Source organism: Phlebotomus argentipes, unplaced genomic scaffold (assembly GCF_947086385.1).
Source record: "Phlebotomus argentipes unplaced genomic scaffold, Phlebotomus argentipes genome assembly contig_5, whole genome shotgun sequence".
Taxonomy (NCBI): Eukaryota; Metazoa; Arthropoda; class Insecta; order Diptera; family Psychodidae; genus Phlebotomus; species Phlebotomus argentipes.
In genome coordinates, this window is record NW_026776165.1 from 4,211,282 (window position 1) to 4,238,110 (window position 26,829).

The 26,829-nt window shown below is 47.8% G+C and overlaps 6 protein-coding genes across 6 annotated transcripts; 3 read left to right on the forward strand and 3 right to left on the reverse strand.

Moving 5' to 3' along the window:
* The first annotated feature begins 4,281 nt into the window (after positions 1–4,281).
* On the forward strand, positions 4,282–5,385 carry LOC132265826 (protein preli-like). Its single transcript, XM_059766609.1, has 2 exons — positions 4,282–4,579; positions 4,643–5,385. The coding sequence occupies exons 1-2, from the start codon at positions 4,488–4,490 to the stop codon at positions 5,178–5,180; spliced, it is 630 nt and encodes a 209-aa protein (XP_059622592.1). The 5' UTR covers positions 4,282–4,487; the 3' UTR covers positions 5,181–5,385.
* Positions 5,386–5,753: 368 nt separating this feature from the next.
* LOC132266084 (N-terminal Xaa-Pro-Lys N-methyltransferase 1) lies at positions 5,754–6,646 on the reverse strand. The gene has a single exon (XM_059766921.1). The coding sequence runs from the start codon at positions 6,630–6,632 to the stop codon at positions 5,841–5,843; it is 792 nt and encodes a 263-aa protein (XP_059622904.1). The 5' UTR covers positions 6,633–6,646; the 3' UTR covers positions 5,754–5,840.
* Positions 6,647–6,776: 130 nt separating this feature from the next.
* Positions 6,777–8,347, forward strand: LOC132265874 (probable methyltransferase-like protein 25). Its single transcript, XM_059766661.1, has 3 exons — positions 6,777–7,287; positions 7,348–7,539; positions 7,600–8,347. Exons 1-3 carry the CDS (start codon positions 6,916–6,918, stop codon positions 8,326–8,328), a joined length of 1,293 nt encoding a protein of 430 aa, XP_059622644.1. The 5' UTR covers positions 6,777–6,915; the 3' UTR covers positions 8,329–8,347.
* A 1-nt stretch (position 8,348) lies between these two features.
* On the reverse strand, positions 8,349–9,411 carry LOC132265875 (uncharacterized). Its single transcript, XM_059766662.1, has 3 exons — positions 8,868–9,411; positions 8,595–8,806; positions 8,349–8,510 (listed from the first exon to the last, which is right to left on the reverse strand). Exons 1-3 carry the CDS (start codon positions 8,907–8,909, stop codon positions 8,357–8,359), a joined length of 408 nt encoding a protein of 135 aa, XP_059622645.1. The 5' UTR covers positions 8,910–9,411; the 3' UTR covers positions 8,349–8,356.
* Positions 9,412–9,648: 237 nt separating this feature from the next.
* Positions 9,649–26,785, reverse strand: LOC132256102 (cytochrome P450 6g1-like). Its single transcript, XM_059752290.1, has 3 exons — positions 25,826–26,785; positions 25,086–25,758; positions 9,649–10,194 (listed from the first exon to the last, which is right to left on the reverse strand). The coding sequence occupies exons 1-3, from the start codon at positions 26,134–26,136 to the stop codon at positions 9,649–9,651; spliced, it is 1,530 nt and encodes a 509-aa protein (XP_059608273.1). The 5' UTR covers positions 26,137–26,785.
* LOC132265759 (dynein beta chain, ciliary-like) lies at positions 10,850–25,087 on the forward strand. Its single transcript, XM_059766531.1, has 7 exons — positions 10,850–11,089; positions 11,299–12,072; positions 12,131–14,455; positions 14,573–14,959; positions 15,018–15,182; positions 15,254–21,951; positions 22,015–25,087. Exons 1-7 carry the CDS (start codon positions 10,850–10,852, stop codon positions 25,064–25,066), a joined length of 13,641 nt encoding a protein of 4,546 aa, XP_059622514.1. The 3' UTR covers positions 25,067–25,087.
* Positions 26,786–26,829: the final 44 nt, after the last annotated feature.

Consider the following 26,829-nt stretch of genomic DNA (forward strand, 5'->3'; position numbering starts at 1 on the left):
AGCGCTCTGCAGAGTTATTCTACCATTTTCGCGTCAAATTATCTCTTCGCATTGCAAATCAAGTTCACAATTGCCAAATGGGTTTATGAGACAACTAATCAAACTTGGCGATATTTTTTTCGACTGATTCAGTACGACACAACTAAACTGCTTAAATTCATCTGGAAACTTTCCACCAAAAGTTTGCCTCGCAAAATGCTGTGATTCTGCTGCAGAGTCGCTCATCCGTGAGATGTTGATTGCGAGTTGAGCGTCCTGTGAGTTCGAGGCGAAAGGGATTTCCGCTGGAGTGCTTTGGCATGGTGAAAAGCACGGGCACAAACTGAAAACTCTCAATACAGTTGCTCGTAAACAGAATTTGATGCAATGTAGCGTCTTTGCCACTCAAGCAGCGCAACGTGGAAATTATAAAGAAATATTATGGTTTAAGGGTTTTCCATGATGTGGCAAATGCAGCGCTGGCATTCGCGCTTTTATTCACGATGGCAGTCATACATATATAACGATATAATTTTCTGTACAGCTATTTCTCATCTCTTTCACTCATTTGCATTAGCACACACGTCAAATTATCTTTTCAGCGAAGCTCTTCAACTCAAAGAGTGAAGAGAAAAAATACACTATGAAAATCTTCTGCTGCACTTTCAACCGTATTTTCCACAAAAGGTGCTTCTTTTGCCATTTCTATTCATAAAAGTCGCTGCAATAAAATGTTATATAATAATATGTATAATAACCTTTGCCGAGCGAAATGATGTTCATTTGCACTTCTCTTGACGTCAAAAGCATCCCCAAGAAGAGCTCTTTGCAAATTTTCATACAATATTTCATTGTAAGTTGTATTTTAATCAGTTGCAATTCAACGATCGAATTATTTCCCGTCAAAGTGGCATTCAATTGACAGCTGTCAGCATTCAAAATGATTTCCGTTAGGAGCATATTTACGGGCATTTTCCAGCCAGCGCATCCAAAGTTATGGGCCGTTTAGCGTAAATGGAACATGACGCACTGAACTATTTGGGATCAGCTGAAAAATGGTCCGACAAATGCTTTTCAGTTGCCATTTAATTTGGCACTCGAGTGAAATATTGAAATGTTTCTGTTGGCGAACCTTGAAAAAAAAACATCACACACATTTTACATTGCATAAATTGTTGGCAAAAATATAACAATTTATTGATCCATTTGTCGAAGGGGATTTTGTGCATTTTGGAGTGTTTGCGTGTATTTGTTATTAAAGGAGAAAATTTATTGGATATTTTGATGAGATGGTAAACCCGATATAATGCCCTGATGCTTCTCGATGATGGGGAGAGCGGAGCACCCCTGTGTCTTGTGCCTTGTTTCTGGGGATGCGATAGCAGAAATAGTGTGGGTGATATGAGAAGGAAAATCCACCAATAAAAATTCCTGCAAGTAAATTTTCACATATTTTTCACATAATGCCAAGAGCGTTTCCCCCGCCATGACTTGTCTCTCATCCGTCGACAATGGTTTTTTTTTTAGGGGGATGAAATGGGAGACTTTGCGGGGATTTGGTCCATTTTCCTTACTTATCCCGAGGAGAGAATTTTGTGCAAATTTATATTCTGGCATAGAATATTTGACTGCATGGCGATTGCTCTGCGAACATAACCTTAGAAGAATATCAAGATTTCAAGATTTTCAGCGCTTGATAGCTGTCAGTGGCGAAAATTGGTGGGAAATTTGATCTCATTAGCCGTCTGTTTAGCTCTCCCAAAGCACTCTCGCTCCATTTCTCTGGTTTTCCACTCGCCTGAGCCACGATGTTGTATCTGGCTAAACAATGTGAACCCCTTGAGAGTTTGTATATGCGGAAATTTTGGGGAAATGTTTGTACAGGTGAAGCACGAGCCGCCCGACGAAAGTGTGAATTCTCATTCTTCCCGCGAAGCATGTTCTCGCAGGTTTTTCTGCTAACACACTCCTTATGCTCTGTGGCTTCTGCCTTCGTCTTGCCGCCTGCTGATGGAATGAAAATGGAAATTGCGACATGAGGAAAGGCGGCGCACAATGTTTCGGGGCCGCCCCAGAGTGTTGGATCTCGTCTCGCCCTTTTGAGCCATGACAACACAACAACAGACTCTGCCACAAGATAATATGCAAATTTTCTCGACTGTCATAATAATGATAAAACAACTTTTCTTCCAACCCCTCGCAAAGAGTCAGTCCTTAGGCTGAGGCCGGCATTTTCGCTGCAGCTCGCAAGTTTCCCGCCAAAATAATCATAAACTTCGCATATAGCGGGAAATGTGTAGTGAAGGAGCGAAAAGAGCAAGATGAAATGCCATAACGCAATAATAATAATAACAGCAGACACTTATATTCCCAATTAACACTTTGTTCACGAACATTCAATCTCTGTCGATTGCTCTTTGCTGGTTTTTTTTTGCACCCCGAAAGGCATTCAAGTGCTATAAAATCCACACTCATAACTTCAATTGCGCTGCTCTCTGACCTGAAAGCCTTTAATTTGAAAATTATGTATGAAAAAGGAAATGATGGGATTTGGCTTGGCAAATCCATGAAAATTGTTCCCGGCAAATGAAATGCTTGGGAGCCCAGAAAATGTGTGTGAGATTGAAGATGAACCCTCGCTCAAGGGAGAAATATTACGGCCGGAAATTGTGCACAATCAAGCATTGACAATATTTCTTCCTTGAATGTTTTTTTTTTAGGTTATGTATCCAATTCAAATCGAAATTAGTGCTAAAAATCCATAAATTTTTATGCTTAAACAGCAGAGAGAAATTCCGCATTTTATTGCTAAGCAAATTCTGGATATTTGAAATTAAAGAACATTGCAAGCACTGAAGTAAAACATAACCTCAAAAATATTATTTCAAACTATGTTTCTGGTTATTCTGATTGATTTCTAGACTCAAAAACAGCCATTTTGAGCTAATTAGACAATTATACTTGCATTGAATTCATCTAACTTTGTTCTGGGAACTTTTAAGGCAGATTTTCTGTCTCCTAGTGATATTTATTTGAGGTTATGGATGAAGAGCCAAGAAGAGCGATAGAAATACCGAATAGAAACTTCATAGAATGAATGAAATCTCAGAAATCACACACAAACAGCCTCAGAAGTGCAAGAGCCGGAAGTTTGATACAGATTCTGGCCACAATATCTCCCCCTTGACCCTTGCGCGCAATTGAAAATGTGAACTTTCATGGGTCACCCCCACACTCGCACTCGCACCCCAATTCTCATTACTGACGGGGTGTCAGACCGCATCATCCATCTGCCTCGTGACGCACAGTATGGGAAATTGCGGTGCGTCTTTTCTCCGCCGCCGCCGCCGCCCTCCAACAATAACAAAGAGGCACATCGGAATCCCCGGATAAGGTGAAGGGGTTTTCACAGAATTTGCTCGCGCGCCGGGGAAGCGAAAAACCGACAATTTTAACTGAAGCGAGAAAACGACAAATGTGTTCCTTGTATCACATTACGCAGTATCCCACTTTCGACTTCACTCAATTTCACTGGAGCTTTTTCCTCCCCCAAAAAAAAATTCGTGAGCACAGAAAGAGGATGGATTTGAATTTTCTTTCGAAATCGAGATCAACTGATGGTGCTGATAAGACCGATAATTGAAAGTTTAAACAATTATTCCAAATTATTCAACTCCCATCAATTTGCAATATGACTGCTTTGAAGCTTCTTGTGCGGTGAAACTTTTTGCACTGCTGAAGCTTCAGAAGCTCCCAGAGTAAATCAAATGCAGTTTGTTTTAACTTTAAAAGCGAGTTTTCCCATTTTCACTCCCTCGGCGTCACTTTGCGCCTTTGTGAATCAGATTGCGTGGCAGAAATGTGCAAAAATTGTATGATGTCTGGCTGGAAGTAGTGCGGAAATACATGTGAAACGTGATTTTGCCACTGCAATTCCATCGTATACATTTTGCGTATTTTTTATGTGCTTGACTTTTCTCTGTGAAAATGGAATTGTGCTCCACCGAGAAAGTAGGTGTAAAGTGACTTGCCTGAGAGCATTTTCTCATTATCAAAGCTCTTTTTCGTGTGTATGTGTGTGTGTGCTGCGAAAGAGAGTCGGGAAGATGGAAAAAAGCTATGCTATTTCCATATCAGATTTATCTTTAGCTGGCTTATGTGAATATAATGTCTGTGCAAGCCAGATTATGGGTTTTGTACACACAAGAAGCAGTGTGAAATTTGTTTAGTGCTGCAAAATTCTGCATTATTCGCAAAATTCGCAAAAGTTCAGTGTGAAAAACATCGATTGGCAGTTGTGCTTGTGATTTTGAAAACTGAGCAACTCCCCGCGGTTGCTGGTGTCCGCCGCACAGAGGCGCCAGCGGTGCACGAGGAAGACGTCTAATTGGCGTGGAAGAAAAACATTGATCGGTGTGTGGCTTTTGTTATCGTGCAATTCTCTGGGTGAGATTATGTAAAATTCGCTGCTTCCTCCGCGCCAGAAGTCATCGCAAAGTGTGTCCACGATGGTGAAGTACTACGAGGAGCGGACCACGTTCAACTTCAACTGGGAGCAGGTGGCGCAGGCCTTCTGGCAGAAATACCCAAATCCACACAGGTGAGTCCCCCAATTACATAACGCCCTCGCGCGCCCCCTCTCACACGGGCCCCTCCTTCGCAGCAACCACGTGCTGACCGAGGACACGGTGCAGCGCGAGATCCGCGACGGGAAGCTGTACAGCAAGAGGCTCCTGTCCAAGACGAATCGCGTGCCGAAGTGGGGCGAGCGCTTCTACAACGCCAAGTCCGTGAAGATCGTGGAGGAGTCCGTGTGCGATCCCAGCACGCGCACACTGGTCACGTACACGCGCAACATAGCATTTACCAAGATCATGAGCGTCACCGAGAAGGTGGTGTACGTGAGCAGCCGCGACAATCCCGGCAAGACTGTGGCTCTGCGCAGTGCCTGGATCGACTCGCAGGTGTTCGGCTTCTCGCGCGCGATCTCCGCCTTCGGCCTGGACCGCTTCAAGAAGAACTGCAGCAAGATGGCCAACGGCTTCGACTGGGTGCTGCACCGGCTGTACCCAAATCCCACCTCCGCCCACCTGCACAGCGCCACCAAGGCGCAGAAGATCAAGGACGCCGCGCGCTCGGCGTCGGACCACGTGAAGGCGCAGGCGGAGCACATCTACCAGGCCTACTCGGTGAAGAACTGAGCGCGCCATTCCGCCGGGAGCCCGCATTCATTCCACAGCCACTTCCTCCGCCGCTCGCGCTGCCGATGCGGCGCTTCCGGGCCACCACAGTGAGGCACACTCTCTATGCAATCCTCTGGGAATTCGGGGTTGGGAAACCGTAGCGACTTATGGTCAGAATTGTTCATGGAATAAACCAAGTTTATGCGCTTATTAGAACATCCGCCGCCACGCCTTTGACCCATTCTCCCTCGGCCTACTGCGATCGCACGCGAGACTATTTTTGGAGAACGCTTCTGTGCGCCTCACTCGCGAGATTCCCGGTGTTTTTCGCCCTTCTCAAGTGCATCACGACACGGCATTCTTCTCTCCTCCTCAAGGCGAAATCTCGCAGATAAGACGAAAATATTTTTATCGCCGTTTTTCGGCTGACAGTGGCGCAATCTCTTCAATTAGTCAAGATAAAAATCAAGAACGGAGTCAGAATGTGCTTTCTAGGCCAGTTTCTCATGTCTTGAAGCCACAATTGATGCATGAGAATCCGGAGAAACTACGCCACTGGCCGGAATAGGTGAATTTTGAATATTCACTAAAGAGAATCAACTCCGTTTGATGAATCACTGCGGTTTATTCCGTTTATTGATCGATTTTGGGGCCTGTGAAGGGAAGTCTTGTCGAGATTCAGTGGGTATTTGGCCGCATGACGATCATGTAGATGGGAAAGAGGCCTTTTGGCATCTGCTCCTGCCTCTGGATGCGAATCTCCCGGAGTCCTGCCTCGCGGATCAGCAGTCGGATGAGCTTCAGCGGCCGCGTGACGGAGGAATCCTCGGCGTCCAGTTCCACTTCGTTTGACGACGCTGCGTTCTCCTTCATCACGATGACACCGTTCTTGGCCAGGCCGTGCACGCAGCGGCGCCAGAACGCCACGAGATCGTCGTCCGTGAGATGACCAAGAACCCACTGAGTCCAGATCACGTCGTACTTGCCCTCGGCCGGCGTGAACTCCTGCAATCCCTGGGTGTAGATCTCGCCCAGCTTCGCACTGGGGCCCACGTACTTGGGGATTTGGGCGGCGAACTGCGGGCACTGCTCCACGAGGTCCACTGTGTCGAAGGAGCGCAGCAGCAGGTGCTTCGTGACCCTCCCGATGCCGGCGCCGCAGTCCAGGGCGCGGCTGCGGCCGGGGCGCGGCTTCAGGCGGAAGATGTGGCCGAGGAGTTGACTAGATGACTGAATGTCGCGCGGGGAGATCTCGGCGAAGCCCCCGAGGATGCCGTCTATCGTGGGCGGAACGGAGGACCAGTATTTCTTCGCTCGCTCGTAGAAGTCCTCCTGCCCGGACGCGCTCAGTGACAACTTGGTGAGCTGCGAGGCCGTCACCTCGTTCACGATGTGGTTGAGGGTGGGATCCTCGGAGAAGCACACCTCCTGGCCGGGACTTTTGCTCTTGGCCCGAGACGAAAACTCCATGTTGCTTTTGTGAGGTTATGACAACACAACAAAGTTGCTCAGTTTCTCTCGCCCAACTTCAGTCTGGAAGTCAGAGGAGCGGAGCTGGGATTCCGACTTCCCGGAGCATTTTTATCGAGATTGTGTTGAGGGGAAGCACCAGGCAGTCTTCCAATCTCAATCAGAATCCCTGGAGAAATTCCCTGGCGTTGATTTGAATGGAATTCGGGGAATTCGTAAGAAATTCAGGCACATTTGGCATCCGGAATCTCTTAAGATCGTCGAAATCCCTGGAGTTCTGAGGATGTGCACGGCAGAGAGCGTACAGGAGAGGCTCTGGAGAACTGTGGGCTTTCTGAGAGAGCATCAGGGCATCATTGATTGCCATGTGGTGGATTTTCTCTGGGACAATCACTGGCAGAAGCTCCTTCCGAGCGCTCTTCGGGAGGAACTGGAAGCCAATGCGGAGGAAATTCTTAAGGATCTGCACACAATTTTATCCTCAAACTCATCTTCTGCCTATAAACATCTCGAGAACTTCCTGACGAATGCTAAACAACACAGTTTGTCAGCCTTTTCTGGCACAACAACACTTGATGAATTCCTTCCGGAAAGCAAAGCATCTTCAGTTGGACTAAAAGTGGCAGATTTCATGACGCCGAAGAAAATGCACGAGGTAATTATCCCCAATTGTCGTCCTTATTGTTAGTGTGACTGATTTCAGGGGTATTTTCAGGTGAAATCTGCCGCCAGATTGATTTCCTGGCTCTGTTCTCAGGCCAGAAAGCCGACGATAGTCGTGGATGCTGGAGATGGAAAGGGATATCTCTCCTCCTGTCTGGCCTTTGAGCACAATTTGCCCGTCATTGGTCTGGAAGCCAATGCAGACTATCAGAAGAGCGCCCGAAATCGAGTGGCGAAGCTAAAGGTAAGTTCTCTCTTAACTTAAGAGACTCCGTCTCATGCAAAACTTCTTCTTTCTGTGCAGAAGAAATGGAAAGTTCCTGAGCGCGAAGACAACTACAAATCCTTGGCGGTGACTGTGACGAGTGAGTTGAGAATCGGTGAATTGTCGCAAGATCTCTTTTCGACTGAACAACAGCAGAATTTCTGTCTGAGCGGTCTTCACACGTGCGGCGATTTGGCTGTGAATTGCCTGGAAATCTTCACACGTGATGCCAATGTTAGATTTCTCTGTAACATTGGCTGCTGTTACAACTTGCTCACGCGCTTTCCACTCAGCCACTTTCTGAGAAATCACGGCTTCACGCTGAGCGACAAAGCTAGAATGCTTGCGTGTCAATCGCTCAACAAAATAATCGCACAAGAGACTTTGCCAAAGGATTCTCTGCACTTTAGGGCACTTTTTGAGCAGATGCTGAAGGAGAAATTCCCTCTGAGGGATTTTCAGCAAGTGGGAAAAGTGAGGAGTGACAATTTCATTGATTACTTCAAGCTTTGCTGTGATAAAATGAATTTGAATTACTTTTACACCGACGAAGAGCTAAGAGAAAAGCTCACCACTTACGATAGAAGACGCTTTGATCTCTTTTACGTGCTGAGATCGAGTTTGGCTGCTGCCATTGAAGCTGTAATTTTGCTGGATAGAGTTTTGCACCTGATTGAAGAGTGTGAAGCGAGTGAAGTGAATTTGGTGGAGATTTTCCAGCCGGAAATCTCGCCAAGATGCTACGCTTTGGTGGCAGTGAAGAAATAGAGAATGAAAAGTCTTATGCTTTATTGTCTTAGTCGATTATCTCGTCCGAAGTCGCGTCCAGGCAGTCCATGATGTCTCGCTGCAGCTGCTCGAAGGTCTCCTGAACGTCGCTGTCCTGAGCGGCGCGTCGCAACCTGTTGACGTCGCGCAGGAGCGTCGCTCGCCAGGCAATCATGCAGGCCCTTGAGATAGAAGAGTGGCTTTAAGAGAGCTCCGAGTTTCTGGGCTTTCTGGCGGATTCTTGCCAGCACTAGAGCTTCACTTACTCATGACGGCGTCTCTCCAGCTCAGTTGGCGGATCGCTCAGCATGTCGTAGCATCTCTGTCTGCCCGCTCTCGACTCCGACACCATGTTGAAGAACTCCAGCGCCAGGTGGCCGAGTCTCTCCGGATCGGCCTCGAGTTCGCGGAAGACTCCCTCCACGCACGCCCATCTCTCGTCCTCCTCGTCGTTCAGGGCGGACTTGGCTGTGGCATACTTGAGAAAGAGACTCACAGTCAGACTCCTGAACCGTGATAGAGAGCTAGAGACAATTCACCTGCACGAGGATAACGGCGCAAAGCACAAAGATCAACTTCATTGTGTTCAATTGTGTGAATTGGAATTGACTGAGTGCTTGAGCATCAAGATTAGGTCTTTTATACGCTGAATTCCTATTCAAAAACGGAAGATCGATAATTATTAGGTGGTAAATTGTACAAAACAGACTATGGAATATTGATAAACTCTTTGTCTTATCTGGTGAAGCCACTAGAGAGAAAGAGTGTGTGCTTTGAATCCCATGATAAAACGTAATTTATGCGTGACGATTGCAATCTCTGGGAATTCCGAATAAATTTACTTATCAATCAAGTTCACAAATGTTCACTAATCTCGAGATAATGAGTGGAACATGAGTTGATAAGAGAGAATAAAGTCTGATCCACAATTAAGGATAACAAATTGGAATCTAAGACACAAAATCACTCTGAAATCTGCCATTTTTTACACCAATTCCGACCATATTATCCGAATTATAATGACTTCAGAGACTTATAGATTATTTATAAATATTTCCAATTGTTGGATCTTTGCAAAAAACCAGTCGAAGAATGAATGAATTGAATGGATTCAATGTGTCAGAAATTGCAAGCAAATCTATTGACTTGTGCATAAAGAATTCACCATTCACACTTTTATATTCACTCACCTGAGAACAAACCATTTAAAGTGTGCAACAGGTGAGAAACTATAAATAAACACCATGAATATTTCATGCATAAGAATGAATTGCGAAGTTGCTGAGTAAGTTTTATTGACTCTCAACCGGCAAACAAGCTCTATTGGCGCTTCACGCTGAGGTAAATGCCACCCTCGGCCTGGAGGGTGAGCGCCTTCTTCTCCAGCGTCATTGTTGGCGCTGTTTTGTCGCAGAACTCCACCGTGTAGTCCTTGAGGATGCTGATGAGGCCAATCTTGGCCTGCATCAGGCCGAAGCGCTTGCCAATGCAGTCGTGCGGACCCGTGCCGAAGGCGAAGTACGTGTAAGGATGCAGCTGATCCTTGTTGTCCGGGTGGAAGCGGTTGGGATTGAAGGTGTTGGGATCGGCGTAGTACTTGGGATCGCGCTGGATGGAGTAGATGGGGATGAAGACTGGTGTGCCTGGGCTGAGGGCGAAGTCAGCGAAGGGCTGAAGGGAGTAGTTCTTCTGGTCAGGCGTTGGCGTGAAGATTCTGTCGAGGAACGGCAGCGGCGGATACATTCTCAGTGTCTCCTGAATCACCATGTTGAGATACTCAAGTTCATTGATGTTGTCATAGGTCAACTTTCCGTGCTTCTCTGCATGCTGTCGAATTTCCTTCTGAAGGCGTTGCTGGAGTTTCGGCTGAAATCACACCAACAAAAGGGAGTGTGTTTTAAAGTCTATTTTTGGCTGCACGCCAAAAGCTGTATTTCGTGATTGTGCATAATAAATTTGTGGCTTTGCACCCTGTCAAATTGTACAATTTGGAAAATTGCACAAATGACTGGCAATTGAAATGTTAAGTGATAAATTTGTCACTGAACTTTGGGTGACTTTGCGACACTGAACAGTGTTAAAATCGAGCAGGAAATTATCCCACTTCTGGATATAATTGGATGTGCGGCGAAGACTTGCGTGTCTGACGCTTCGTGAGCACTGGAGAAATTGCCTTCAGAGGCGCTTGATGGGCCGTTAGAAGGAGCTTCCGAGGCGCGCTTGATGGAAACCAGTGAGAATTGAAGGGGTGTGCAGAGTGAAAACCCACCCCATCGATGACTCGCTGGCGCATGAGTTCACCCAGGAAAGTGAGCGTAAAAGGGGTGCATTGTCCAAAGGTTTCTGAAGAGGAAGTGTATTGGGAAATTATGTAAGTGAAATTCAAACGTTTCCATAGTGTTATTCAATTTGTTTAATCGTTTCACTTCTCTGCAATGTTCTTCAACACCCCACAAGTAATGGTCAGTCTGTTCCACATTCTCGTCGCGTTCACACCTGCTTTTCGCGCGCATTTGTGCCAATGGCTGAAGAGGACACCAAGATTGACTATGATTTGGACAGTGCGGAGGACGGAGAGGAGATTATCCACTTCCTCAGTTCGTACTTGACAAAGACACTCCGCTTGAAGATTGATAAGTGGCACAAGTTAATGACATCAGACGATACCAGATCGATAGTGCTGCGCTGGCTCTCAAATCCCAATGAACGCTTGCTTCTGATAACAGTCAATCAGACAGGATATTTCCAGCCCATGCTGAAGGTAAAAGTCTTTGAGTTCTTGTCTTTCAGGGCGGGGCTTTCAAATGGGCGTGGCTTAAACAACCCAAGGGGGTGATAATACAACTGAAACGTGTACAGCACTTGCTGTAATTTCTTGAATTTCGATAATCATTTGTGCATAAAAGACCAAAAGAGCACGAATTTGTGATTAAAGGAGTTATTTTGTCACTTAATCTGGATTTAAAATAGTCACATATTGAGAATATGCTGAATCGTACACCACTTGTGACCATAATATCGTTGCCTTGGCGTGTAACCCAATCCAACATTTTCCAGATTACCCCATCGATAAAGAGCAAGACGTGCTACTTTATACGCAAGACCCTCCCCACGTCGCTCACCAACGAGAACTACCGTGATAACATAATTTTCGGCGACACCTCCACTCGCTCCATTGAGGACTTGGCTGTGCTGGTGGAGGAGATATTCTTTCCGCTGCTGAGCAATCAGGTGAATCGAATCGATTGGCCGGAGCCAATTGCGAAGGACGTGGAGAGTCACATGCAGGAGTTGCGTGACGTGGTGGCGGAGGTTCGTGGCAACATCGTCAACAAGACCATCCTCCCCATGCCAATCACCGTGGCGCGCGTGATGGCGGCGTGCGGTGGAATTGTGGCGGGCAACAGAGATCTGTGTGATGTGAAGATGAAGAACTCCCTCGAGTGCACCATCATCAAGTGGGCATCGCAGATCAACGATGTGCTGCAGCAGAACTCCGAGACGTTCTTCGACAGCATCGGCGCTCGCCATCCCACGCCCATGATGGAGGTGAGCTTCTGGCAGGCGCGCCAGGAGAATCTCGAGAACATCTACCAGCAGTTGCAGAATGAGCGCTGCAAGGCGATAGGGAATGTGCTGGAGGCCATTGACTCAGTGTACTATTCCTCCTTCAAGATGATGTTCAAGAACGTCGTGGCGGCTCTGTATGAGTCCAGAGACATCACGCTGTACCTCCTGCCATTGGTTTGTTCACCAATCGATGTCCCTTGCAATAAGCTCACATCCTTTTCCCATCTTCCAGATAACACACTTTGAACAAGTGGAAAACACAGACTTCGCTTCCTGTTCGCCCTTACTGAAGCCAATGCTGCACTGTGTTTGTCTGACCTTTGCACACTCCAAGTACTACAACAAGACCCCGAGGATTTGTGCACTGTTCAGGATGATCGTGAATCTGCTGATAGATAAAGCCTTCAAGGCCCTGGATCCGGACACACTCTTCCGGCGCGACATGGACGAGAGCCTGGTGCTGCTAAACACAGCCCTGAGCATTCTGAATCGCTTCCAAGATCTCTTCCACATCTGTCGCGATCGCCTGCCTGAGTACACAAAGTACGGCAACACTGTGATTTGGTCGTTTCGCATGGAGACCGTTTTTGAGCGATTGATAGCCTTTCGCGAGCGTTTACTGCTGATCAAGATGATCTTCGAGACGGCCAATGATTACACCAAGCTTGAAAAGGTGGAAATTGCGGGTCTCAAGGGACGCACCATTGGCAAGAGGATCGCCAAAGTGTCCCAAGAATTCCAGGTGGCCTTCGAGAACTGGTCGACCATCAACTTCAATGCCCTGGATCCGGATCCGGCCAGAGATGACTTCACCAATCATTGGCAGAGCTTCACGAAGGAGTGTCAGACGCTGGAGAGAAAGCTCTCCTACCTCTTCGTTCAGGCCTTCGATGAGTGCCAGAACTTTGATCAAGCCTGGAAGCTCATCCAAATGATCTGGTGCATTCTCAAGAGGCCTTTCATCTACGCTGAGGTGGAGCACAAGTTCTACTCTGTGATGAAGCTGTACGAAAATCTGCTGAATCTGATGGAGTATCAATTTGAGAGAGGAGTTTCCAGCTACAAAAGCCAGGGTTTGGCTGCCTTGCCGTCAAACAGATTCTTCCCACCAGTTTCTGGCGCCCTTCAGTGGATAGACGAGCTGAAGCAGCACATTTCTGCCCCTATCAAGGACATCTCTCTTATTGACATTCCCCTCTTCACTTCTGAAGAGGGCGAGAAGATCCTCCAGCGATCACAGAAGATGCTCAGCGACATGACAGCCTTGGGCGAGTGTATCTTCGCCGAGTGGAGAGATAATGTATCCAGTGTGGTCTCCAAGGGAATCCAGAAGAATCTCTTGCTTAGACAAAACGACCTCCTATCGATCAACTTGGATGAGGATCTTGAAGTCGTGCTGAAGGAAGTGAAGCACATCAATCTGATTGGGAAAGCAGATATTCCGAAGGATGTTCTCGACATTTATGCTAAGCAAGACATCATTTGGAAGAGTAAAGTGAAATTGTCGCTGATTGTTGTGAATTACAACGCCATCAGACAAGACACCGAACCATGCGAGTACAAGTTATTCAAAGCGAGTGTCGAGGAAATCGATGAGACACTGAAGAAGGCTCTGGAGTCCTTCACATGGAAGACATTAGATCTGGAATACATTGAGATGGTGTACAAGAAAACCGAGCAGCTCAATGACAAGATACAGAAGATTCATGATAATGTGAGGGAAGCCATCTCCAGTATTAAAACGTGGGGATGCAAACCATTCTTCGAGCGGAGAGACAGAAACCCAAAGTCACTGCTGAACATCGATGAGAAGCCAGATGTGATCAAGAAGCGATCCGCAGAGTGTCTGAAGTCAACGGAAATGATCCAGAAAGCGATTGAATGCAACTTGAAGCTGTTTCGGGACAATCTTGAGGACAAGACGTTCTCTGAGAAAGGTCTTCAAGTGTCCTTTTCCGATCCCGAAGATGCCGAAGAGGACACTGAAAGCAGTCAACAGGAACTCTATTCGGAGTACAGAAATTACGTGGATGATTTGGTGCTTGTCGAGATCAAGTCGGCCATCATGAATAGTTTGCAGTTCATCAAGGCCGAAATGGAGAAACGCGGAACTTCACACACAATTCTCGAGGTTCATCTCGAGCTGCAGGATCAGGAAATGATCTTCACGCCGGATCTTGAGGAGAATTCTGTATGTGGATTCATAAGTCGCGTTGAGGAAATGATGGATGCCATCATTTCGATGGCAAACTTTGTGCCACGCGTGAACAGAGTGAAGAAGACGTACAAGGAAATTGTCAATGAAGATGACGAAATTGCAACTGTGAAGCATGAAATACGAACAAATGTGCTGAAGACCATCAAGCAGGCCAAACAGGAGGTGAAGATGTTTGAAAAGTATCGCTTTCTCTGGGTGGATGATAAGAGTCGATTTCTGGAGAAGATACAGAAAAGCAAGACGGTGACTTTTGCTGTTGACGAAGAAGCAGCGACGGAAGAAGTTGCTGTGGAAATGGAGGAAGAAGAGGACAATACGCTTGAGCAATTTCGCGAAAATGTAAGTTTCCATTAGCATTTCATCTTCATTCGTCTGAACACTCTGAAACTCATTTCATTTCATACATCATCTTCATCCAAGGCATGTCACATGCGGAATCAAGACGTTCTGTTCTAGATCGATCGCTACTATCAACTGTATGACGATATTGACAAGATAGAGGAGAAGATTGTGATTAATGGGTGGTTCAGTTTGGACGTGGCGGCTTTCAAGCAGAGCCTCTTGAACGAAGTCGCCAAGTGGATTGATGTCCACAAGCAATATCTGATGAGTGAAGTTGAGAAGCAATTGAGTGAATTGTCACAGTTTATAAGGAGTGGAATGGCAACACTCAACCTGGAGATCGACAGAGATGATTATGAGACGCTGCTGAAAGTCATGGATGTTTTAGCTCAAGTCAGAGATCGTCGGAATGACATCAATAATCTCTTTGGGCCCATTTCCAACACAATCGAGATGTTGAGGCTCTACGGAGATGATTTCAATGAAGACATTCACACGAAGGTGAGCAACAAGGGGGAGATATTGTGCCTAAATTATCTAACTAACAGCAAACTTTCAGCTTACAGATTTGCCTGAAGAGTGGAACAGAATGAGGAAATTATCGGTGCAGGTGAAGCAATCAATTGCTCCAATTAAGGCTTATCAGATGGAACAAATCAGCCAGAGAATTGTGCAATTCGACATTTATCTTCAAGTCTATCGAGACTTCTTCAGAGAATTTCCAGTAAATCCCTCCTAAAAATTCTTCTGCAAATATTCCTAATTTCACTAATGAAACACTTAAACTCATTGCAGAATTACGTGCAAACCTTCAAGGATCCCTGCTATCGGGTTTACGTGTGCTGTGATAAGAAGAACATCGAAATCACTCGTTTGGAAGATCAACTGCAATTTCTCACAGACTCAGCGCGACTCTTTGAACTTCATGCGCCGGAAAATGCAAAGGTTTTGCTGTGTCGCCGGGAGATTCGCCTGGTGAAGCAACTGTGGGACTTTGTCTTCTGCGTGGAATCGTGCATTGAGCACTGGAAGATGACGCCGTGGAAGAAGATCGATGTTGAGGAGATGGAGCAAGAGTGTAAGAAGTTCACGAAGGAGATCAGAGCCTTGGATAAGGATGTGCGCGACTGGGAGCCTTACATCTACGTGGAGATGATCTTGAAGAATCTCGTGACGTCCATGAGAGCCATCACGGAGTTGCAGAATCCAGCCATCAGGGAGAGACACTGGATTGAGCTGATGAAGGCCACGAAACTCCTGGACATCTACAAACTGGAGGATTTAATTGAGTTTCGCACAAATGAGGCCACAACGCTCGAGGGTCTTTTGGATCTGAATCTGCACAATCACGAGGAAGAGGTGAAGAACATCGTGGACAAGTCCGTGAAGGAGATGCAAATGGAGAAGACTCTCAGTGATTTGGACATGACGTGGCGAGAAATGACCTTTGAATTTGAACTGCACGAGAGAACTGAATTGAATCTCTTGAGAGCGTCTGAAGGTCTTGTGGAGACACTTGAAGACAATCAAGTGCAGCTGCAGAACTTAATTGCCTCAAAGCATGTCCACTATTTCTATCGGGAAATATCTGAGTGGCAAGCGAAGCTGTCCAATGTCGATCAAGCCACAACGACGTATTTTGAGGTGCAGCGAAAGTGGATGTATTTGGAGAATATATTCATTGGATCGGAGGATATTCGCAACCAATTGCCGAAGGACACTGAGCGATTTGACGACATTGATGCGAAATTTAGGCGTCTTTTGCAGCAAATGTCCGAGGCGAAGATCGTCATTCACATAATTGAGCTGGAAGGTTTGCATGAGAGACTTGATGATGTGCTGAAACTTCTTGTGCTCTGCGAGAAAGCCCTGAATGACTATCTGGAAACTAAGCGATTGGCCTTTCCTCGCTTCTACTTTGTCTCATCTGCCGATCTGCTGAACATCCTGTCGAATGGCAATCGTCCTGAATTCGTGGGTCGTCATCTGACGAAGCTTTTCGACTCAATAGCAAAGCTGAAGTACTTGGAGGATGGCAAAACGGCCATTGGGATGCATTCTAAGGAGAACGATGAGTTCGTGGAGTTCTGCCGGCGGTGCGATTGCACGGGAAAAGTCGAGGAGTGGCTGGGAAAGGTGACAGAGACGATGCGAAGTACTCTGCACGCACTGTTCGAGGCTTCTGTGGTGGCTTATGAGAAGAAGCCGCGACATCAGTGGATCTTCAACTGGCCGGCACAGACGGCGCTCTGTGGCACGCAAATATGGTGGACGACGGACGTTAATGTGGCCTTTGAGATGATGGAAGAGGGATACGAGACGTCTCTGAGGGAGTATCTGAAGAAGCAAGTGGCGCAGCTGAATGCTCTCATCAATCTCCTCTTGGGCGATCTCTCCATTGGCGATCGCCAGAAGATCATGACCGTTTGCACGATTGATGTGCACTCGCGAGACGTCGTGGCGAAGATGGTGGCGCAGAAGGTTGAGCAGGCGACGGCATTTCAGTGGCAAAGTCAGCTGAGACATCGCTGGGATTGCGCGGCGAAGGACTGTTTCGCCAACATTTGCGATGCGCAATTTCGCTATGACTACGAATATCTGGGCAATACGCCGCGCCTGGTCATCACGCCGTTGACCGACAGGTGCTACATAACGCTGACACAGAGTCTTCACCTCGTGATGGGCGGAGCGCCGGCCGGTCCGGCAGGGACTGGGAAGACGGAGACGACGAAGGATTTGGGACGCGCCCTGGGCATTATGGTGTACGTGTTCAACTGCTCGGAGCAGATGGACTACAAGTCCTGCGGCAACATCTACAAGGGCTTGGCGCAGACCGGCGCCTGGGGATGCTTCGATGAGTTCAACAGAATCAGTGCCGAAGTCCTGTCCGTCGTGGCAGTTCAGGTGAAGTCAATTCAGGACGCCATCAAGACCAAGAAGACAACTTTCAGCTTCATGGGCGAAACAATAAGACTAATTCCCACTGTTGGCCTCTTCATCACCATGAATCCAGGATATGCGGGTCGAACGGAGCTGCCGGAGAACCTCAAAGCCCTCTTCAGACCTTGCTCGATGATCGTCCCGGACTTTGCTCTGATATGCGAGATCATGCTTGTGGCTGAGGGATTTCAGGAAGCCAGGATTCTGGCGAGGAAATTCATAACACTCTACACACTCTGTCGCGAATTGCTGTCGAAGCAGGATCACTATGATTGGGGCTTGAGGGCCATCAAGTCCGTGCTCGTCGTTGCGGGCAGCTTGAAGAGAGGCGATCGCCAGAGACCCGAAGATCAGGTGCTGATGAGAGCGCTGCGAGACTTCAACATACCCAAGATCGTCACGGACGATGTTCCCGTGTTCATGGGCCTGATTGGTGATCTCTTTCCGGCTCTGGATGTTCCGCGAAAGCGCTCGCCGGAGTTTGAGAAACTCATCAAGAAGGCGGCAACGGAATTGAAGCTGCAAGCGGACAACAACTTTGTGCTGAAAGTGGTTCAGTTGGAGGAATTATTTGCCGTGCGACACTCTGTGTTCATTGTTGGCAGTGCAGGCACGGGAAAGACACAGGTGTGGAAGACCCTATTCCGCACCTATCAGCTGGAGAACCGGAAGCCACATTACAATGATCTCAATCCGAAGGCAGTGACGAATGACGACTTGTTCGGCATTATCAATCCCACGACCAGAGAGTGGAAAGACGGCCTGTTCTCCTACATCATGCGAGATCAGGCGAACATGGGTGGGAGTGGCTCCAAGTGGATAGTCCTCGATGGTGACATCGATCCCATGTGGATAGAGAGCTTGAACACAGTGATGGATGACAATAAGGTCCTGACGCTGGCGAGCAATGAGAGAATCGCCTTGACGAAGGAGATGAGACTCCTGTTTGAAATAGGACACTTGAAGTACGCAACGCCAGCCACAGTTTCACGCGCGGGAATCCTGTACATAAACCCTCAGGATTTGGGGTGGTATCCCTACGTCGCCTCCTGGATGGACACGCGTGATGATCGCGAGAAGATGCACTTGATTCTCCTCTTTGAGAAGTATGTGCCGCATTTGGTGACGTCGGCGGGCAAATTCAGGAAGATCACACCAATTTCTGACATCGCAATGGTGCAAATGGTTTGTCATCTGCTAGATTGTCTGCTCACGCCGGCCAATGTCCCTCTGGACAGTCCGAAGGATGTGTACGAGCTGTACTTTGTCTTCGCCGCAATCTGGGGCTTTGGCTCTGCTCTGTATCAAGACCAGATGTTCGATTGGCGCGTCGAATTCACCAAATGGTGGTTCAGTGAGTTCAAAGATGTCTCCTTTCCCGATGACATCTCCATCTTCAACTGCTACATAGACAATAGAACCCAGAAGTTCGCCAAGTGGAAGGCAATGATTCCCCAATGTGATTTGGACTTGGATATTCCACTGCAATCCATTCTTGTTCCCACCGTGGAGACGACGAGACTTCGGTACTTTATGGACATCCTCATGGAACGCCGTCGACCGGTGATGCTCGTCGGTGGCGCAGGATCGGGAAAGAGTGTGATTGTGTCGGATAAGCTGAACAATCTGCAGGATTCGTATTTGGTGACAAATGCCCCGTTCAACTTCTACACCACGTCGAACATGCTGCAGAGCGTCCTGGAGATGCCGCTGGAGAAGAAGGCGGGCAGGAACTTCGGACCGCCAGGCAATAAGCAGATGATCTACTTCATAGACGACATCAATATGCCCGAAGTGGATCAGTTCGGCACAGTTCAGCCGCACACAATCATCAGGCAATTCATGGACTATCAACATTGGTATGATAGGTCGAAATTGACCCTCAAAGAGATCCACAATTGCCAATTTGCCGCATGCATGAATCCCACTTCCGGCTCATTCACCATTGATCCGCGCCTGCAGCGACACTTCACGGTGTTCGCCGTGAATTTTCCCTCAAGTGAATCTCTGCTGCAGATCTACAGCACAATCCTGACGCAGCATCTCGAAGACAGCAGCAACAAGTTCGTGCCGTCAGTGCAGAGACTCTGCACGCAAGTCACGGACGCCGCACTCACGCTGCACACTCGCATGAGCCAGATGTTCCTGCCCAATGCCATCAAGTTCCACTATGTCTTCAACATGCGCGACTTGGCGAACATCTTCACGGGCATTCTCTATGCCACACACGAAACCTGCCCCGATGACACGTCCATGGCGCGTCTGTACATCCACGAGGCCACGAGAGTGTACAGCGATAAGTTGGTCAACATGAAGGACATCAACAGCTTCAAGAAGCTGGCCAGAGAGATTGCTCGCAAGTCCTTCGAGGACTGCGACGAGCACAAGATGTTCGAGGAGCCGCTGATCTATTGTCACTTCAGTGAGAGTCTCAGTGATCCCAAGTACATGCCAGTGAAGTCCTGGGAATCCCTGTCCAAGCTACTGGATCAGGCCCAAGTCAACTACAACGAGCTCGTGGGTCATCTGGATCTTGTGCTCTTCGAAGATGCCATGGCGCACGTGTGCAGAATCAGCAGGATCCTCGAGGCTCCGCGAGGGAACGCCCTGCTGATCGGAGTGGGTGGTTCGGGAAAACAATCCCTGGCACGCCTAGCCGCCTTCATATCCACTCTGTCTGTCTTCCAGATCCAATTGCGCAAGGATTACGGCATGCAAGATCTTCGCAATGACATTGCGGCGCTGTATCTCAAGGTTGGCGTGAAGAATGTCCCATCAGTCTTCCTCATCTCCGATGCTCAGGTGCCCGAGGAGGACTTCCTAGTCCTGATCAATGACATGCTGGCGTCTGGCGAGGTGCCAGATCTCTTTCCCGAGGACGACATCGAGAGCATCGTGGCGGCGGTGAAGAATGAGGTGAAGCAGAGTGGAATGCTGGATACGAAGCAGAACTGCTGGAAGTTCTTCATCGACAAAGTGCGACAGCAACTCAAGATTGTCCTCTGCTTCTCACCTGTTGGCTCCACATTGAGAGTCAGAGCGCGAAAGTTTCCCGCCATTGTCAATTGCACGGCAATTAATTGGTTCCACGAGTGGCCTCAGAGTGCGCTGGAGTCAGTTTCATTCAAATTCCTCTCGAAACTCAACTGTCTATCGCCGGAACTGCGCACCTCCGTGTCTGAGTTTATGGCCTACGTGCACGGCACGGTGAATGAGATGTCCGAGATCTATCTGCTGAATGAGAAGCGCTACAACTACACCACTCCCAAGTCCTTCCTCGAGCTCATATCGCTCTACTCAAAGCTGCTGACGGCCAAGAATGAGGAGGCCGAGGAGAGGATCTTCCGCCTGGAGAATGGCCTGACGAAGCTGTCAGAGTGTGCTCGCCAAGTGGACTTCCTGCAGGCTCAGCTGGCCGAGCAGGAGATCAATTTGAAGATCAAGAACGAAGCTGCAGACAAGCTGATTGTTGTCGTGAGTGCGGAGAATATGATGGTGCAGAAGGAGAAGAACATATCGGCTCTGGAGGAGCAGAAAGTGAGGCGAATTGAGGAAGATGTCTCGGTGAAAGCAAAGCTCTGCGAGGAGGATCTCAGGAAGGCCGAGCCGGCTCTTGTGGCAGCTCAAGAAGCACTTAACACCCTCAACAAGAACAACTTGACGGAGTTGCGTTCCTTCGGAGCGCCACCAGAAGCTGTGGTGAATGTTTGCGCAGCTGTGATGGTGTTGTTCGCGCCCAAGGGAAAGATCCCCAAAGATCGGAGCTGGCGAGCGGCCAAGGTGATGATGGGGAAGGTGGACACATTTCTCAATGACCTCATAACGTACGACAAGGAGCACATCCACCCGAAGGTGATTGAGGCCCTCCAGCCTTATCTGGAGGATCCGGAGTTCGATCCTGAAGCCATAATGGGCAAATCCGCAGCTGCCGCTGGCCTGTGCGCATGGGTGATCAACATAAATAAATTCTACGAAGTGTATCAGATTGTGGAGCCCAAGCAGAAGGCTCTGCAAGCTGCCCAGGATGAACTTCAGGCGGCACAGGAGAAGTTGCAGTTCCTCAACAACAAAATCCACGAACTTGAGGTGAAATTGAATGTGATAAAGAGCGAATTTGATGCCGCCATTGCGGAGAAGCAGAGATATCAGCAGGAGGCCGACAAGACGGCGTTCACCATTGATCTGGCGAATAGATTGGTTGGTGGTTTGGCGTCGGAGAATGTTCGCTGGCGCGAAAGTGTGCTCCAGTCGAAGCTGAAGATTGGAAATCTATCAGGAGATGCCTTGCTGGTGTCCTGCTTCATCTCCTACGTCGGCTCCTTCACCAGGCGCTACAGAATTGATCTGCTAGAGAAGATGTGGATTCCCACGTTCAACAGCATAACACCTCTGATTCCTCACAGTCCCGGAAATGATCCTCTGAGCCTGATATGTGACGATGCCTTGACGGCATCGTGGAACAACGAGGGACTGCCCAATGATAGAATGTCCACGGAGAACGCAGCTATTCTAACAAACTCCACACGATGGCCTCTTATGATCGATCCTCAATTGTGAGTATCCTTTCGCAGAGGATTCTCTATCAAATATTATCAATCTGTTTCACTTCTTTGCAGGCAAGGCATCAAATGGATAAAGCAAAAGTACGCCAAGAACTTGGTCGTTCTGCGACTGTCCCAGAAAGGATATCTGGATGTCATAGAGAAGGCGCTCACATCGGGCAGTGTCTTGCTGATTGAGAACATTGGAGAGTCCGTTGATGCGGTGCTGGATCCACTTCTGGGACGCGCTCTGATCCGAAAGGGAAAATTCATCAAGATTGGCGACAAGGAGATTGATTATCATCCCGATTTCAGGTTAATCCTGCAGACGAAGCACGCAAATCCACACTATAAACCCGAAATGCAAGCCCAGACGACATTAATCAACTTCACAGTGACAAGAGATGGACTTGAGGAGCAATTGCTGGCTGGCGTTGTGAAGATTGAGAGGCCAGACTTGGAGAAGCAAAAGGCGGATTTGACAATGCAGCAGAACTCCTTCAAGATCTCCCTCAAACACTTGGAGGACGATCTGCTCAGGAGGTTGGCCAATGCTGGTGACAACGTTCTGGAAGATCCAACGCTTGTATTCAATCTCGAGAAGACCAAGAAAACCGCCGCTGATATTGAGATTAAAGTGATCGAAGCGAAAATCACATCTTCCCAAATTGATATTGCAAGAGAAAATTATCGATCAGTGGCTGAGAGAGCATCGATTCTGTACTTCATCCTCAATGATCTCTACAAGATCAATCCGATCTATCAATTCAGCTTAAAGGCCTTCGTTGTGGTGTTCCACAAGGCCATCATCAATGCACCGCAGACGCCAAAGATCAACCAGAGAGTGATTAATCTCATAGATTCAATTACTTTTGCTGTATTTCAGTACACTTGTCGGGGGCTCTTTGAGCGAGACAAGTTGATCTTCATGGCACAGATGATGATACAGATTCTCTTGCATGCCAGTGCAATTAAGCAAGTTCAGCTGGATTTCTTGCTGCGATATCCTTACATTCCCAACACAATCTCCCCATTTGACTTCCTGTCCAACACTTCGTGGGGTGGAATTAAGGCTTTAACACTCATTGAGGACTTCCACGGACTGGATAAAGACATCGAGGCGTCGGCGAAGCGCTGGAAGAAGTTCATAGAGTCAGAAACGCCAGAGCGAGAGAAACTCCCGGGTGAGTGGAAGGCCAAGAGATCCGTCCAGAGACTCTGCATCATGCGAGCTCTCAGGCCGGACAGGATGACTTATGCTGTGAAGGTGTTCATTGAGGAGAAGCTGGGCTTTCAGTATGTGGACACCAAGATCATTGACTTTGCCTCGTCGTTTGAGGAAACCAATGCAACGACGCCCATCTTCTTCATTCTCTCGCCAGGCGTGGATCCTCTGGTCGAGGTGGAGAAGCTCGGGCAGAAGTTGGGCTACTCCATGGAGAATGGGAACTTCTTCAACGTCTCGCTGGGACAGGGTCAGGAGGTCGTGGCGGAGGCTGCAATTGATGAATCTGCCAGGCACGGTCACTGGGTGATTCTGCAGAATATCCACTTGGTGTCCAAGTGGCTTCCCACATTGGAGAAGAGAGTTGAAGCCTCCAGCGAGATTGCACACGACAACTATCGCTTGTTCTTGAGCGCAGAACCAGCTCCATCCGCTGAATACCACTGCATTCCTCAGAGTCTCCTTGAGTCGTCCATTAAGATCACAAATGAGCCACCAACCGGCATGAGAGCCAATCTCCATCAGGCGCTCAACAACTTCAGCCAGGACACGCTGGAAATGTGCACGAAGGAGCCCGAATTCAAGGCCATTCTCTTCTCCCTGTGCTATTTCCACGCCGTCGTTGCCGAGAGGAGGAAATTCGGGGCGCAAGGATGGAACAAGAACTATCCGTTCAATGTGGGTGATCTCACGATCAGTGTGTACGTCCTGTACAACTATCTGGAGGCCAACAGTCGTGTGCCTTGGGAGGATTTGAGGTATCTCTTCGGCGAGATCATGTACGGCGGCCACATCACGGATGACTGGGATCGACGGCTGTGCAAGACGTACTTGGAGGAGTACTTGCAGCCTGATCTTGTGGGTGGAGAGCTGCACTTCTGCCCAGGCTTCCAGGTTCCACCCAACTCAGACTACACAGGCTATCACAGCTACATTGACAACAATCTCCCGTCAGAATCTCCTCATCTCTACGGCCTGAATCCCAATGCTGAGATAGGATTCCTCACGAGTGTGTCAGAACACCTGTTCCGGACAGTTCTGGAGCTTCAGCCACGAGAATCTGCGTCCAGTGCCGGAGCGCCAATCCTCAAGGAGGACGCCGTGAGGATGATCATTGAAGATCTCAGCGATAAAGTTCCCGATGAGTTCAACATCACCGAAATGATGGTGCGCGTGGAGGAGAGATCGCCCTTCATAGTCGTGGCGTTTCAGGAGTGCGAGCGAATGAATATCCTGATGAGGGAAATCCGGAGGAGTCTGCGGGAGCTACACCTGGGACTGAAGGGCGAATTGACGGTGACGGCTGAAATGGAAGTGCTGCAGGAGGATCTGTTCTACGATCGCATTCCTGAGTATTGGGAGCGATTGGCCTATCCCAGTTGTCTGGGATTGCAGTGCTGGCTGGCGGACTTGATGCTGCGCTTCAAGGAGCTCGAGCAGTGGTCATCGGACTTTGTTCTGCCCTCGTCTGTCTGGCTGGGTGGCTTCTTCAATCCTCAGAGCTTCCTCACCGCCATCATGCAGCAGACGGCGCGGCGGAATGAGCTGCCCTTGGACAGGATGTGCCTGACTTGTGAGGTCACGCAGAAGTTCAGGGAGGACTTCACGGCTCCGCCAAAGGAAGGGGCCTTCATCAATGGCCTGTTCATGGACGGCGCCCAGTGGGACATGCTGGAGAATGCAATGATCCCTGCCCGGCTCAAGGAGCTCTCCAGCATGATGCCAGTGGTGTTCGTGAAGGCCATAACACAGGACAAACAGGATCTCAAGAACATCTACGAGTGTCCAGTGTACAAGACACGCGCCAGAGGATCGACTTACGTCTGGACCTTCAATCTCAGGACGCTAGAGCGCTCCTCAAAGTGGATTTTGGGTGGAGTTTGCCTACTTCTACAGACATAGGTTATGAGCTTAAACTCACCTGCTTCGCCAGTTCGTACAATGCAAAGGACATCGTGGCCGATGATGTCTCGAAGCCCGCTGTGAAGAAGACGCCCGCTTGCGCCACAAGGACATCACCTTGGAACACAATGCGATCTTCCTTGTCCTGCTTCGCATTCTTCATGGCTATGAGGATGTCAATCAGATCATTGCGCGCCGTTCCACTTCTCTCGCGCTCCGACATGACGTGATTCATGGTTGATCTGAGAAAGTGTGTTGTGTCGGCGGAAAACACCTTGAATCTGAAGAGTGGCACCAATTCGGGCAAGAAGAAGAAGCTGTTCAGCTCCAGCGCTCGTCTGAAGTTGAAGTCAAAGACATTCCTGCCATTGCGACGAAAGTCTGAGTTTGGATTAATCATGCTGTGCGCCTCGATGCCGTAAGCACAACTTGCGATGACGTCTGTGGTGAACAGAGCGCAAAACTCCTTCATTTCCGTCGTGAAGGAGTTTGTGTCTGCCTTGAGAGATTCTCTGTGGAGGAACTTCTCAAGATCCGCCGCCACGTCCATCATGAGCGCGAAGAAGTGACGCATTTTGCCCGACGTGAACACTGGAGACAATCTCGAGCGCATTTCCTTCCACTCGGGATTTCGCATCATAAACAAATTATTGCTTCCCAAAGAATCTGAGTGAGCATCAGACGAAACGTGCCTGAGAAGTTAATAGCTTTTGTGATTAAATGTTTCAAAAACAAATGAATAAAGCGAAATATCGGAACCTGTCTGAGAAGTTATTGAAATCCTTCACGAGAACACGCTTAATCAACTCAGGATCTTTGATTACGATTGCGGGCTTGTGGAAGCAATTGATTCCCACCACAGGTTCGTCCTTTGTCTTCTTGTCATAGTAGAGATCCTCAAAGACACTTGCCGCAGACTTTCTGAACGCAAAGATTTCCCAAAAATTGCCAAGGAGAGGAACAGGAGACGGAATATGAGGAATTCCACGATCACTCCAATACTTTCTAGCTCGATTTGCCCAATAGAAAGCCAAAGTTAGAAGAACTAGCACGAAGAATAAGAACATCATAGCGCAAATTTCACTGTGTAATCACTTCACAATTTCCCAAACTCAACTCAACTGCGAAATTTTTGCTGCCGAATTCAATTTTATTAAGCAAAATATCAAGTCATGGAGAATAAAAATATTGTTTTCTTGCAACATTAAAACCAAATATCATTTAATTGCTATATATTTTACACAGTAAATAACACATTTTTGGGATTTCTTATTCAGGTCACTTCTATTTGCCACAAAAAAAGACAATGACAAGAAATATAGAAAATGATAGTTTTCTTGATTGAAAAATTATTATTTTATTCGCGTTATAAGCTGAAAAGCTCCTCGATAAGACTAAAATTTTGCTGATTTCATGCTTCAGAAGAGCATAATTTCACAGAAACCAAGCAAAGCTCAATAATTTCTTTTCTTGCAATTAATTTAGAGAAAAAAAGAGAAGAAAATCTTCAAAGGTACGCAAAGTTCGATAGAGAAACTCGTGCGATATATATTTCCTCTCTGCAATACCGACAATTGAAAAGTAGTTCAGCGAAGACACACGAGAGCTTTCACACGTCAAAAGCTCCGCAAATACATATTCACCCAAAAAGGCAACCAAATTTCCTCCGTCAGCAACATTTCGGCCGTGAAGAAGTGAAAAGACAGATTTTATTTCACTTTTGAATCACTTTATTATCATAAAAAATCTCTTTCTTGATTTTT

Bases quoted from the DNA above. Each gene is read 5' to 3' on its own strand.
- LOC132265826 (XM_059766609.1), top strand. From the start codon at position 4,488: ATGGTGAAGTACTACGAGGAGCGGACCACGTTCAACTTCAACTGGGAG. The intron at 4,580-4,642 runs GTGAGTCCCCCA...CCTCCTTCGCAG, and splicing joins AAATACCCAAATCCACACAG to CAACCACGTGCTGACCGAGG.
- LOC132266084 (XM_059766921.1), bottom strand. From the start codon at position 6,632: ATGGAGTTTTCGTCTCGGGCCAAGAGCAAAAGTCCCGGCCAGGAGGTG.
- LOC132265874 (XM_059766661.1), top strand. From the start codon at position 6,916: ATGTGCACGGCAGAGAGCGTACAGGAGAGGCTCTGGAGAACTGTGGGC. The intron at 7,288-7,347 runs GTAATTATCCCC...GGGTATTTTCAG, and splicing joins CGCCGAAGAAAATGCACGAG to GTGAAATCTGCCGCCAGATT. The intron at 7,540-7,599 runs GTAAGTTCTCTC...CTTTCTGTGCAG, and splicing joins ATCGAGTGGCGAAGCTAAAG to AAGAAATGGAAAGTTCCTGA.
- LOC132265875 (XM_059766662.1), bottom strand. From the start codon at position 8,909: ATGAAGTTGATCTTTGTGCTTTGCGCCGTTATCCTCGTGCAG. The intron at 8,807-8,867 runs GTGAATTGTCTC...CTCTTTCTCAAG, and splicing joins GCGCCGTTATCCTCGTGCAG to TATGCCACAGCCAAGTCCGC. The intron at 8,511-8,594 runs GTAAGTGAAGCT...TTCTATCTCAAG, and splicing joins CTGGAGAGACGCCGTCATGA to GGCCTGCATGATTGCCTGGC.
- LOC132265759 (XM_059766531.1), top strand. From the start codon at position 10,850: ATGGCTGAAGAGGACACCAAGATTGACTATGATTTGGACAGTGCGGAG. The intron at 12,073-12,130 runs GTTTGTTCACCA...CCCATCTTCCAG, and splicing joins CGCTGTACCTCCTGCCATTG to ATAACACACTTTGAACAAGT. The intron at 15,183-15,253 runs GTAAATCCCTCC...AACTCATTGCAG, and splicing joins ACTTCTTCAGAGAATTTCCA to AATTACGTGCAAACCTTCAA.
- LOC132256102 (XM_059752290.1), bottom strand. From the start codon at position 26,136: ATGATGTTCTTATTCTTCGTGCTAGTTCTTCTAACTTTGGCTTTCTAT. The intron at 25,759-25,825 runs GTTCCGATATTT...TTAACTTCTCAG, and splicing joins TTCAATAACTTCTCAGACAG to GCACGTTTCGTCTGATGCTC. The intron at 10,195-25,085 runs GTGAGTTTAAGC...GTGTGATTTCAG, and splicing joins TGTACGAACTGGCGAAGCAG to CCGAAACTCCAGCAACGCCT.